The 14,017-nt window shown below is 44.6% G+C and overlaps 1 protein-coding gene across 3 annotated transcripts in view; it reads right to left on the bottom strand.

Annotated features, from left to right (window-relative positions):
* Positions 1-14,017, bottom strand: part of MVB12B (multivesicular body subunit 12B) — a 69,412-nt gene that overhangs the window by 51,460 nt on the left and 3,935 nt on the right. For all 3 annotated transcript variants that reach the window (XM_069986668.1, XM_069986666.1, XM_069986667.1), the window contains exon 2: positions 6,986-7,108. In XM_069986668.1, coding sequence (XP_069842769.1) covers positions 6,986-7,096 — 111 coding nt within the window. In that variant the 5' untranslated portion in view covers positions 7,097-7,108. The remainder of the gene's footprint in view (positions 1-6,985; positions 7,109-14,017) is intronic.

Here is a 14,017-nt window from a genome sequence, read left to right as displayed (position 1 = left end):
TAATGTAGCATCTGTGCAGCACATTTAAAGACAGGATACAGAGCTGGCAATGGACCCATATAAAATCCCATGAGAATAGAACAGCAATCTGCTATCTTCAGCAATTCTATAGAAGACACTGAAGAAGGTCCACAGCAGAAATCCAAGGTAGACCCTTGGATTTCAGCCAGGGATTCCCATTCCGTGGATCTTTAACTGCCATCAAGAAATAACAAACTTTACTACTTTTTTTCCCCCCCACAATGCAGTTTTCACTTGGTTTTCTGTGAGGAAAATATTCCATGTGAACATAGTCTTACACACAACTAAGATAACAAAACTTAAAGGAGAAGCCCGGCGGATTATAAAACCCGGCAGCCTGCAGGGGGAAATTGATTAAAAGCACTAACTTACCTCACAACGTGCCCGTGGTGAGCAACAAGACCGGCCACGGGACCCCTGCCGGAAGGCTTCCCCCCCCACCACCAGAGGAAAAGGCCTGACCCAGCTGATTCACTGAATATAATATAGCAGCACAGGCAAAAATAGAAAAAATGAATTAGTGCACGCCTCACCAGACTGGGCTCAATGTCCGGGATAATCCAATGAATTTAGAGGAGACAGCACTTTGTAAAGTGAAAAACTGTGACTTTTATTCACACCTCAATGTTGCGACGTTTCGGCTATACACAGTAGCCTTCCTCAAGTTGATTCACTGACCACTAAGCCAATCAGTGACTGGAGCGGTGTGTCCTGCCCTAGCCACTTAGCCGGGTCGTGACATGATGTGTCAGCTCTACAGATCCCGGCGGGGGTCCCAATGCTAGTCCCGCCACTCATTGTGGGCATAGGGAGAGGTAAGATAGTAGTTGTGATCAGTTTCCCCCCTGACGGATTTTATAATCCGCTGGACTTCTTTTTTAAATGAAAAAGAAAAAAGGCAACAAAACAAACTTTAGATTTAAGCCAAAGTGGTTTTGATCCAAGTAAGCAGCTGTCACAGAGAACAGTCAGCACTTCCTGCATTGGTCACTAGAGAAATCTGGATACACAAGTAGGCTGGGACGCTCATATGCTGCTTTCTTCCTAGAGAGGTAGGAAAGTTCATGGAGTCATATGTAAGGCCAAACACACGCATAACTGATTCATATCACTCCTTTATTTAGTAAAAAAAAAAAAAAAAAATCGGGAGAGCAAATCAATGTTACGTGACAGATCATAAGGGATCCATCATATCACTCATAGCTCCTGTAAATATGAAAGCCATTGTGCCAGGGTGAATAAAGCTCTTAAGCTAACCCTAGATCTAAGATCTACCAGCATTCTATGTTCGGCCAATATTATGATGAGAAGCATCAGTACACCAGGCACCGCACAGACATCTGTAGTCCCGGTTTGGGCATATGAACCACATTCAGGAGCCACCTCTATAAGAAGGAATGGACAGCAGCTCCCACTCCAGCAGACCCAGCCGTTCTATGCATTACACGGATGCTCATCCATATGAATGGCTGCCATATAATGCCACTGGTAATTACAGAGACAATCAAGACAATTAAATCTCCAGTGAACACAGACAAGTTTTCTGCTAGATGTGTCTGATAAACTTGCTAACTGTGTGGACTTTTCTAGGACAATCCTACAATCCAAGACACAAATAGCACAAAATGTTTTAAATGTTAGCAACTAGGGACTGACCACAGGCGATTCGAGAAATTGTATCAGTGCACAATCCCTATTACCTAAACGTCACTGCTAAAGGGGCTGTCTGGGGATTAAAAAAAAAAAATGTATATTATGGCTGGAGCACTAAAAAATAAGAGAAATAATACTCACCTCTGTCCTGCTGCCTTTTGGTCCATCCTTGTCACAAGTTCTTCTTCCTGCAAGAGCTGCCCACTAAAGGCCCTATTACACAAAGCGATTATCGGCCGTATATGGCCAATAATCAACTAGGGTAATGAAAGGCAACAATCAACCAACATGCACAGTGTTGAAAGACTAACGACCACAACAGCAATGATCTGCTGCCGTCGCTCCGTGTAATAGGAACGGTGGCAGAGGACCACCGCTATCTCCTATGGGCTCCAGCAGGTCCCTGCGCCCTCCACACTTAAGCCATCCCCTCAGACCACCACTGTGGCAAGTGATTGACTGAGTGGGGCAATTCTTGTGATGATGAGGTGTCACAGAAATAAGAACAAATTCAAGACAAGCAATGACCTTGAGCCATCATGGGATAGGGGGAGGTGAGTATCATTTATTTATTTTTTTATTTTATAGCACTCTCAGCCATAATTTTTTAATATAATTTCTTTTTTATGCCTGGATACCCCCTTTTAGGATGAATCTGATAGGTATGACCCTCATGTCATAGTTTCTGTGCCCGACTACCAATAACTTCTTCCATAAGTTACCAATGCCATTTTAAGACAACTGAATACCCAGTGATTTAATAGGGTCCTAACAGCCCAGCAGGATGGATTCATACAGAATGTAATTGGTAAGTAGTTAAGTCATTGCATACACAAAGTTTTTACAAGCAATTAAAAGTCATAAGAAACAACACAATAAGCTTAACCAAGACACAAAGTCACGAAAATGTGTGTTACAGGTTTTAGGATTGCCTTCGTAAAACATGCTGACACAAGGTTTATATTATGTATGAGGGCGGAGGGTAAAGGAGGTTAAAGAAGAAAAGAAAGAAAAGACAATAAAGGAGAAGGGTGACTATAGGAATGTAAAACTACAGTAAATGCACGGCTGCTGATGTACAACCTCCAGATGTCTCCCAGCCTGAGAAGGAAATTTATTTTTCTTGTTTATTTGCATTGGGCTTTGAGAAACAAAGGCTTGTGTATTTTACATGACTACTTCAATCAGGACTGGTCATTACTGTACGTGGAATGCTTTATTCAGACCACCCATACGATATGTTGGGAGGCAGCATAGTAGGTTTAAAGAAATCGAGAGGAAAGAAAGCAAAGTGAAATCTAAGTAGGAAAGATATTTGAGCCATATCAGAATTTTTGACGGACAAGGATTTTTGTCTGTGTCTTCTTTCTAGTTGGGACTTCACAGCAGTTAGGGGCCTCTCCCCAGTCAGCCGTGAAGCACCGCCTAGGTGACACAGTCCACTGATGAAATGAAGCGAGAGTAATTACACCAACAGATTATCTGACAGATTTTTTTTTATTTTTTTTTAAAGCCAAAGCCAGGAATGGGTTTGAAAAGGGGAGATATCTCATTCTTTCCTTTATTACCTGTTCTCTGTTTATGGTCCATTCCTGGCTTTGGCTCAGAAAAAAAATCCGTCAAAATTGCTTACTTTTGTTTTTTGGCCCACTTTTCTTCCCCTATAATTGACAGCTCGTTCCCTTATAGATGAAAGCTCAGGGATCCATGGCCTGGATCCTCGGGAGTGATAAGTATGCCTTTTAAGGCCCTATTACACCAAACGATTATTGGCCGTACTTGGCCAATTATAATCGTTTGTTATAATAGCTAGCGCATGTTAAAAGACCACGATCAGCAGACATGCTGGGAGCTGCAGGGGCGATGCCCAGATTACACGGAGCAACAACTGCAGATCGTTAACAGACTGATTGTTGGCGTTTCAGCCTGTTTCAGCCGACATTGTGCATGATAAGAAAACCCCCTTAAACTACGGTTCCCTGGTGCCCGGCCGCTTCCTGGTTAGAATGTGGACTGGAAAGTGACGTGCAAGGCCCACTAAGCAGCTCTTGGGTGGTACCGTCTCAGGCACTGACTGGCTGAGCGAGCCTGGCACATCACGTCCCAGGTCCCCTCTCTAACCAGGAAGCGGCTGGGGACCAGAGCTAAGTTACCGACATCAGTGCTGGAGCGAGGGGAGGTAAGTCCATGTCATTTCTTTCATCCTCCCCAGCTTAGAATTCTCCTTCAAGATAAATGTTAGATATAACTAAGAGTACTCTGTGAATGTAAATGGCTGCACGAATGATACAGGGATCATTGGTGTGGTCCGGACGCATTTTTACTGTGCCTTCTAAAGCCACTGTGTCCGTGTACCGCCCCATATCAGCATGCGTTAAAGGACCCTAACACTGTATTGATCACTTTATAAAAGCCTTCCCTAATCACCTCAGACAGAATATGAAGTCTCAAATTTAGACCTAGCCTGGAGAATAAAAAGTACAAGATTTCAGGAATATTTTATATATATAGGAACCAGGCCAAGTGATCACGGCACATTTTTAATTTTTTTTTCCTTTAAGGGGAGGCATGGCATTTGGCCTATTCCTACATGGTCCACACAAGTGTATGTATTCTCTTGCTTATAGATATCCTACTTTAGGCTACAAACCCACTTGGCGGGTCTGCAGCGAGTCCCCTCGCTGCGTATTTGCAGCGAGAGTCGCTGCAGATCCCGGCCCTATACTTTTAATGGCAGAAAAACACGCAGCAGGGATGTACATCCCTGCTGCGAGTTTGTCTGCAGCCCACCCCATTAACCCCCCGGCTGCCGGAGCTGATACTTCACCTGATCCCGGCTCCGGTGGTTCCCGATGTCTTCAGCAAGCCGGAGCGGGGACCAGGTGAAGTATATGCTCCAGCCAGCCGCCCGCAGCCCCGGCCGCCCGATCGCCCCACCGCAACACCGATGGCACGCCCCCCCCCCCGCAGCACCGTTGGCACGCCCCCCCGCAGCACCGATCGCTTGCACGCCAACCCCCCCCCCCCAATCGCGCACCGATCGCACGCCCCCCAATCGCCCCCCCCCCCCGCAGCACCGATCGCTCGCACGCCCCCCTGCAGCCCCGGCCGCCCCCCCCCCCCCGATGGGGGCTGCAGGGGGCCGATCAATGCTGCCGGGGGGGCGATCGAGCGGCCGGGGCTGCGGGGGGCGATTGGGGGGGGGCGTGCAAGTGATCGGTGCTGCGGGGGGAGGGGGCGTGCGAACGGTGCTGCGGGGGGCTGGCTGGAGCATATACTTCACCTGGTCCCCGCTCCGGCTTGCTGAAGACATCGGGAACCGCCGGATCTGGTGAGTTATCAGCTCCGGCGGGGTTAATGGGGTGGGCTACAGACAAACTCGCAGCAGGGATGTACATCCCTGCTGCGTGTTTGTCTGCCATTAAAAGTTTAGGGCCGGGATCTGCAGCGAGTGTCGCTGCAAATACGCACCAAGGGGACTCGCTGCAGACCCGCCAAGTGGGTTTGTAGCCTAAAAATAGGTCTGTCCCATCTGACAACTTCATATTGTATAGGGGGAGATATTTATTAAATTTATGACTTAAAAAGGGGTACTCCGTCCGGGACTCCTTTTTTCTGCAATGCCTGGGGATGGGTTGGGTGAAAAAAATAAATCTACTTAAAGTGGTCCCAGTGAGAATACATATTTAGGCTATGTTCACACAACCTATATTTTCGTAAAACCATGGGCGTTGTACAAATGATTATTACTAGAATATATGTTGCATTGCTGTCTATGGGATCCTGGCCGCGATGTAGACTCTCCGGCTGGGATCCCGAGCGGCGCCGCAAACAACTGACATGTCAATATTCTGCAGCCGCTATTCAATGAATTACATGTTCACCCGGCTGATACTGCAGTATTGGCTGTATGAACATCATTTTATTTTGATTAGGAATGCAGGCACATTTGGGTGTGCTCACAATCCAATTAACCACAGTATAAAGTATGTCCGGGAGCGGTGCTTTACACGGTGAGCACAGACTAGTTTCTAGAATATAGACATGTCAATTATATTCTACGGCCGTTGTCCCATTCACTGACATTCAATAGAGCACTGTTAGTAAACAACGGCCGGGGTTGCATCCTCCAACAACGCCGTTGTTTTATGAAAAAATACAGTGTGAACATGGCCTTGGACTTCCATAAGACATAAATTATTCATGTCGTTTGAAAAAGTACCACAAAAACATCCAAAAACTGCCAGGAGGTTTTCATGCTTTCAGGCAGTTTTTCTGGCCTTTTTCTTTTCAATTTAGTGTATATTAGTATAGTTATTTTTACATTCTTTAACCATGAAGAAGTGGGGAAAAAAACACAAGATGCATAGAGACATGGCAGAAAGTATTAGTGATACTTCTATACTAAACACCTCCTTTACATTTTCAGCAGCCATTCAGACTATCCAGCTTGAAATTCGATGCCATAAAGTGGTAAGCACCCCCTTCGCATGCAGACGTTGACATTTCAAGTTCAATTCACAAACAAGCAACTTCTACTCAACTTGGCAAATGTCAGGACTGGGAACATCTGTTAATATTTTGCAGTCAAAGACAAATTCCTATTCATTTATTTTGTTGAGGTCTAATGAATCAGTGGAGAAATGTGCCTCACGGAGAGAGTGCCTACGTATATATGGGCTAGTAGACTTTATTAGAGGACATAAAAATAGCACAACAGTAAAGCATGTCTATATAAAGACAAGCGAGATCTAAAGGATAAAGCAGTGGGGGTATATTAGTTACATGGTAACATGTTAAAATGCACTGGGGTATATTACAGTTCTTCGATACCCCAAAATAGCTGAATGGTCAAATATCATATCGGACTTTACACTTTAAACACAACGAAAGAAAATTTGAGGTAGTTGCAAAGATTTGTTCATTACAAATTTTTTTTTTTTAAGATATTAAAATGTAATGTCTGTAGTAAATGTCAATAAAGCAATATGGCCATATAGTATTTATGCTGCCATATTTTAGGGCCCTATTACATGGGGTGATTATTGTCCCAATAGACCGATATCCCCCATGTAACACGTCCAGCAGTCAACTGACTATTGAACTCGTTCCACTCTAAGCTCTAAGCACATATGGCCATGCACCTATAAGTGTGCTGGGTGGATCCATCACTCAGAGTGCGATTTCTTCATAAGACATTCGTTCAGTTCAACAGAACATACGGTTGACAATCAACAAGTAGGCAGGAGACAACAGTAAAGGAGTAGATCATCCTGTTCTGAACTTGCCCTAAAACCAAACCAATACTTACCACATCATAGCCTGTAGGGGCTCTGTTTCTTGATGCTACTACCCCAACACCAGTGATGGGATCCATAGACAGGTCAGTTAAAGCATCTGAAAGGTCCCGAACCTCAGGCATTATAGTGCGATCCTGCAAAGAAAAGTAAAATTTATCACTGAACTCAAGTTCTTTTAAAGAGGTACTCCAGCCTCCTTCACTGAGTGGCTGAGCGTACCTGAGACGTCACGTCTCGGGTCGGCGTCAGACACCCAGAAGCGGCCGGGAACAGGACACAGGAGCGCCGCGATGCGGGAGCCATCGCTGGAGCCGGGGAGGTGAGTGGACGTCTTTTCTTTCAGCCCCCTCCTCCCCAGACAGAGCTAAAAAATAGCCCCCACACTGGAGTACCCCTTTAACAAAATGCATTTTAAAAAAGTTAAAAAAAAAAAAAAAAAAAGTCATCACACATCACACGCTTCCTTTCAGTTACAAAAAGTATAAGCAACCCTCCCCCCTTTCCAAGGAACATTTCAGCACAATACCCCTTTAGGCTGTTCACCATTTTTACGCCACAATTGGTCTTTGCACCTGGAAAGCTGCAGATACATATATCTATTAGGAACCTTAGGGTAAGTTCACACTACGGAATAGGGGCAGATAACCCACAGCAAATTCCAACGCTCGCCTCTGCTCCGTCCGTGCCATAGACTCCATTCTATGGTCGAGCGAATTCTGCAGTCTGCCCAAAGAATTGACGTGTCAATTCTTTAGGCGGATGGCGGAATTCGCCCAATGATAGAATGGAGTATATGGCACGGGTGGAGAAGCACACGGGCGCAAGCAACAGAATCCGTGGTGGGTTATCCGCCTCTATTCCGTAGTTTAAACCAACCCATACACCCACCACAAGACCTGTCCTTTGGCCAGCTATACTGTACATTGGGGAAAATATCAGGGAATACTCCTGATCAATACCACAGCCAGTTGTAAAGCAGAACTAGTTGGAGATGCAATTGAAGACTAAAGGCCCTATTACACAAAGAATGGCCGAGCGTTCCTGTATTCTCTGTAAGGAGGGGAGAGCTCCGACTGCAGCTTATCTCTCCTTATGTCTCCATCTGTCAGTGGATGCTCGAGAGAGCCCTATACACCTTATACCGGTGAATGAACCCTGAAGAGATCAAGGAGGTAAAAACATGGTAAACATACTGCAGCCTAAAGGAGAAGTCCGGTGAAAAATTTTATTCAAGTATTGTGTTGCCCCCCCAGAAGTTATACAAATCACCAATATACACTTATTACAGGAAATGAACATAAAGAGCCACAGCCCGCACAGCTCTGGGAGTCGGGTCGTGACATCACCATGTTATCCAGGAAGTGAAGCCTTGATGCAGTGCAGTGCAGTGAAAAAAAGCACATTATAAGCATTTCCCATAATAAGTGTATATAAGTGATTTGTATAACTTTTGGGGGTCAACACAATACTTTAATAAAAATTTTTAGATTCAGTTTCTTTAGATTCCTTGTCCAATGTAGGCAATCCCTTTTCTAATACAGCACCCTCTTGTGATAAACTGAGGGCCCAATAGGTAATATCGATGAGATGTTCTAATAAGACGACTTCTAACTACCCATGAGCAGGCAGATGTTCAGGATACAAAAAAAATTGACATTTTTGTGGTTGGCACTTCAGACCATATACAATTAAAGAATACCTAAAGTTTTAAAAACATTCCGACATCATATTAACACGTCATATGTTTTGATCGGTGAGGGTAAAGGTGCCCAAACAGTTTCAATAACTGTTTGGCAAGTATCCAATATGTCCTTCTACAGTAATGAATTTTATCAGGAGGCCGCCATACAACAAAGACCGTCAGTTCAGCCAACTTTAGTCTAAGGGCCGTATTACATGGCCTGACAAGTGGCGTAAGCAAACTGGGATGGGCTCAGAAGTGTCAGCAGCGGCTGCAGTCAGCTGGAGATGCAGAGACAAAGCAGGAGGACAGCAGAGGTAAACTTCTCTGTTATTTTCTTTATACCAGTGCTGTCCTTTAATCAACCAATGGTCAGGCATCGCCTATTACACTGAGCAATGCGCAGCCACCGGCTTATGACTTTCTGGCATGTTAAAAAGCAAAGATCAGCCAACGTGCAAACAATTGCACACTTCTTGGCTGATTGTTGTCTTTCTTATATGAATCGATATCTTCCCAATTATATTATGGGCACCTTAAGGATGCTAAGACCCAATCGCTTAAATAGGTAGATGTGCCATCCCATACTTTCTATACACATCCCACTCGTGGAATGACTTAGCAAAGTGCACAGCTAAACAATGGGGATTGGTTCTTTAGTAAAAAAATAAAATAAAAAATCACTTTTTCACTTCTGGGCCAACCTTCTTGTTCTAAAGAGGGGACTTGACCTCAATGATTAGATTTATAGAGGGATAATATTAGAACTTCTGTAGAAGGTAGATAAATAAGTGTTCTAGATGTTCAGTAGCCATGCCAGAAAATGTAGGTCACTGTGTGATCGGCATGTCAAAAGACTTTTTTAGGACAAAAACTATACAGCCAGACAGTTCACAGAGAAGAACAGAGTCCATAGTCACTGTCTTACAAGGGAAGCACAAACTGTGGAAGAAAATAAGGAACAAGAAACCACAGCAGGCAGGCAGTCAATCCATTGCCAACATCCAAGATCTGCCAAGTTGAAGGCAATGGGGTTTTGTTGAGAATTTGTTAACCATGAAATCCAAAAATGCTGTAGTACAAGAATGGGCTTCTTTTCTTTATATTTTATTTCTTTGTATAGCACCATCCTATTCCTCAGCCATGTACTGAGCCTGCCGTCAGATTGTGAGCCCCAGGTAGGGACAGTGACCAATTAGGGATGAGTAAAGTGCTCATGTAAACAAAGTGAAAAACTTCGTTTGATTAGCGCTCCGCTCATCAAGCCCACCACCTTTCAGCGCTGCTCCGCTTCCTGCCACTCCACCACAGATACCAGGGAAAAGTTGGATCCAATCCTGGAAAACTTCTCCCAGGATTGGATCCAGCTTTTCCCTGCATCCTGAAAGGAGCAGCGCTGAAAGCGGGCAGTCGGCTTGATGAGTGGAGCGCTGATCAAACAAAGCACTTGTCTTCGTTTAGATGAGTGCTTTGCTTATTAGAGTAAATTCCAGATCCACCTGCCTACCTCTTATGTCTATATCTCATGTATGTCTTTTGGAGTGTGGGAAGAAAGCCACACAAACATGGGAAGAACATACAAACTCCAGGTGTCGGAACCCAAGACCCCAGCGCTGCAAGGTAAAAGAACTAATCACTCATATCACATTCAGGAGACCCACTTTTGTATTTCATTTTTAATATATAGGGCTTGACGCCTGGCTCAAGGGAAAAGAGGAAACAGTGCCCAGGGAAAGATCTTCCAAATGGAATGTAAACCTCACCTTAGCCTAGCTTCATGTGGTCTACTGACCTAGCCTAAATGCACCATAGGCATCTATAATTGTTAATGTGCTTGTTACTTCTCCTGGTATTAGCGTGACATCTCGGCACTGCGGCAGTCCTGCGCCCTACTTTAAACGAGAGTAAAGCCAACAGAGCAGAGCCGTATTCTCACTTTACGTGATAGTATGGCACATAAGGTCTGTGTCTGAAGAGGAGGGCAGCACAGCCTGGAACAAGAGACATTCAGCTGACATCACGATACAGAATGGCGGCGCTAGAACCCGGCCGTGACGTCACACTTCCGGCGGCAGAGCTGCACATAAAATAATCTAAAACCACCTCTCATTATTATGGTGTCAATATAATATTTAGGCTCTCATTGCTGTTACTGAACGAATAACATTCTGTGGTGCCCAAATATTTCCAATTCGCTTCATTTCAGGAGTGAGTCCTGAGCTGGGCTGTTTGCTAACACCTAGTCATCCTTTCACTTATCTAGCCAATGACAGCACAGCACCTTCTCCTCAGCGACATTTCATAAAATAGTACTGGTGAAAGTGTGCTGGATTGAGGATGGCAGTGAGCTGGGGCATTTACAGTACACTACTATGGATAGCATGTGCAGGGAGAAGGGGGTACTGTCCACTGGCCTTGCAAGGTGTTGTGTGTTCCGGAATTAGAGGGACAGCAGCTGAACAGCAAGAAATCTTACACTAAGAACTGAACTGCTGCTGCTGAAGATGTGGACAATGATAAGCTAAATGTATATTGGATTCAGGAAGCAGCACTGTGTACATACAGTAGTAAGAATACAAGCGGCAGCTGCCTAGAAATGTATGGGTGGTTAAAGATAGGAGGGAAGCCTAGATTTACCTTTAATTTACAGCTCCGGAGAAGGCAGACAGACTCACAGATTTTATGTACACAACCCTGGCTGTCTCCCTTTTCCTGCACATAGCACTAGCTAAGCCACACCCTAATTGCCATTCTGGTCTCCCTGTTACTAGAGACAGACTGAACCTAACAACAGAAAACAACAGGGAAATATTAAAATGAAAGCCTATGCTATCGATGCCTAAAGTGTGAATGTGGGCAAATATCATAAGTCTCACCATCTCTATACACAGAGCAACGGGAAAAAAAAAAAAAAAAAGACCAATTAATTGGTACCAGTGAGATTGCAGTTTAATTTTGGGGTCGGTGTAGTCTAGATAAGCTGCTTGATGTCGTCATCTCTAGCTTAATGAGTAGTCTACTAAGGACACAGGAATTTGCTGCTGTGAGTTCTCAGAACGGATTAGGCGGGGGAAAAGGAAAAAGTTTTTTTGTTTCATTGTAATTATGGTTGACTGACCATAGTAATGGGGTATTCTCAGCTCATAAAGTGATGGCAAAAAAAAATGCTCCAAAGATTTAGAGGCCTCAGCAGTGGTTTAGAGCTTCTGTGCTTTCCCCCGTTATTCCTTATTCTCACAACCTGGGTGGCAGGGTACAGCACAGTAGTCTGGACTTTAGAATCAGCTTTCTGGAAAGGACCCTGCTCTTACTAGTCTCGGAGGGAAAAAAGGTTATCCAAAACAATACATGTACCTCAAAATGGTTCCTAAAGCAATATATCTCCACCCACAAAAGACAAGATCTCATACAGCCAGTTAAAGGGGTATCCCGGTATCAGAAAATGGTAGTTAAATAAAACTCCCTAACTTACTAATATAGTGTTATCACTAACAGTACCGGCTTCAGTGTGCTTTTACATGATTTGCCCCAAACAGGAAAACAGAAGAACTACACAATGTGGTATTGTCTCCAGCTCCTCCCTTCTCTTCTGTCTCACGAGACTTGGCTGAATCTTGCCTCTGAGCTCTAGCCTCCCCCCTTGAATGATGTCCAGCCTACATTACTATATGCCTGTCATATACATTAATATTTAGGGGGAATGAGGAGTGTTGCTCCAGCATGCTGCCTTGTGATGAATAATGGCAAAGAAAAAGCAGCAGAGAGGGAAGACAGCAGGTGCTGCAACTTCATTGATGGTGAGATATTCTGCTGTTAAATCAGATGTTCTGCAACAGCTCTGAGAAAGGAACTGGCAAGATGAAGAAAAGCAATGAATTTAGGGAATTGAGGTAGTAAGCAAAGTACAGAACTAAGACCCCCAAAACAAATGTATTTTGGGGGGTTTCAGAAGTGAGGTATACAGGCAAGCAATGCTACATATTTCTGCATAGTGTGTAAGAGTACCCCTTTAAGAAACAAAATGGTGTTGGAAAACAAATTGTAACTATCCTGAAAAAGATTGTGATTGGCAGGGGGTGGGGGTCTGACTGCTGGGCTGCTGCCGATCTCACGCTGCGAGTATCGCTGCGATACTTAGTACCATTATAGTCTATGGGTCTGAATTCTTGCAGCAGATCTTCATTCTACTGCAAAAATGTGGTGACGGCCATGTTTACTATTTTTACCCAGACGGCAGCTAATTAGTTAAACAGCCATGCTTACCTGCCTGCGTTCCTTCGTCATGCAGTGATTGACTGAGCAGGCCATCGGAGAGCAGAGACCCGGAGACTCAAGCAGGAGAGCGACGAGGGAGCACAGACAGGTAAGCATTAGCTGTTTATTATTTTTACCAGCAGCTAATTAGTCAAATATGGCTGTCACTACATTCTTGCAGCGGAATGAAAATCTGCTGCGAGAATGCAGGGCCACAGACTGTAACGGTGCTCAGTATTGTAGCGGATTTCACACAGTGTGAAATCTGCAGCAAACTCGCTAGGTGTGAAATCACCCTTGAAGTGAACATCTCAGCTGCAATTCACATTCCAATCTGCCAACATTATAAAGGTCACTTTACATGGGCCGATTATCGGCAGGAAAGCTGACTATGATAATTCACAACTATCAGCCAACAAATGAGAAAATAATTTTTTTTTGTGTGCCCATTTAAATCATTGTTAGCCTGCCGCACTTCTTCCTATGTGAACAAGAATGTGTGGATGAATATGATGAAGTTGTTAGGCCAAACTATCAGTCCACCAATCATTGGTTTAGCACAGCCTTGCAAAGGAGCAAACCTGAATGATCAGCATTTGAATCCTGACACTGCATGCAAAGGACCGCCTGGAAAACATGGATATAGGCAAACATTCATGTTTTTCAGGCTTTCTCAGGCTGCATCCACCTTCTCCAGGCAGAGGAATTCTAATGCTGATCCTTCGGGGTTGTGCAAACCTAAGCTTTCGGCAGGTTCACTAATCTGTAGCAGTATGCCTGACCTGACAATCTGGCAGACCAGGCAAATGCTGGTGGGCTGCCTAGATTGCCAGTCTATGGGGGCAGTCTGGGATGCAAAATTAAATGCTGAGTTAAAAAAGAAAGTATCAGGAAGCGCCAGGGCCACCCCTGTGTTGCCTAAGCAGCTGCTGACGGCCACTGCCGGACTAAGGGCCGCTGACAGTCACTTTGCAGTCACAGATGCCACTCAGTGGTCACACATCATTGCAGTGACTGCAGCAGCAGGCAACACAGTGGTGTGAGTGCTGACGGCCCGATCCGTCTGCATCGCTCTAGTGCAGCATGTGTGTGTCTCTGTATGGTGACT

The sequence above is a fragment of the Dendropsophus ebraccatus genome, chromosome 10, assembly GCF_027789765.1.
Source record: "Dendropsophus ebraccatus isolate aDenEbr1 chromosome 10, aDenEbr1.pat, whole genome shotgun sequence".
Taxonomy (NCBI): Eukaryota; Metazoa; Chordata; class Amphibia; order Anura; family Hylidae; genus Dendropsophus; species Dendropsophus ebraccatus.
This window is presented reverse-complemented; position numbering and strand designations above follow the sequence as displayed.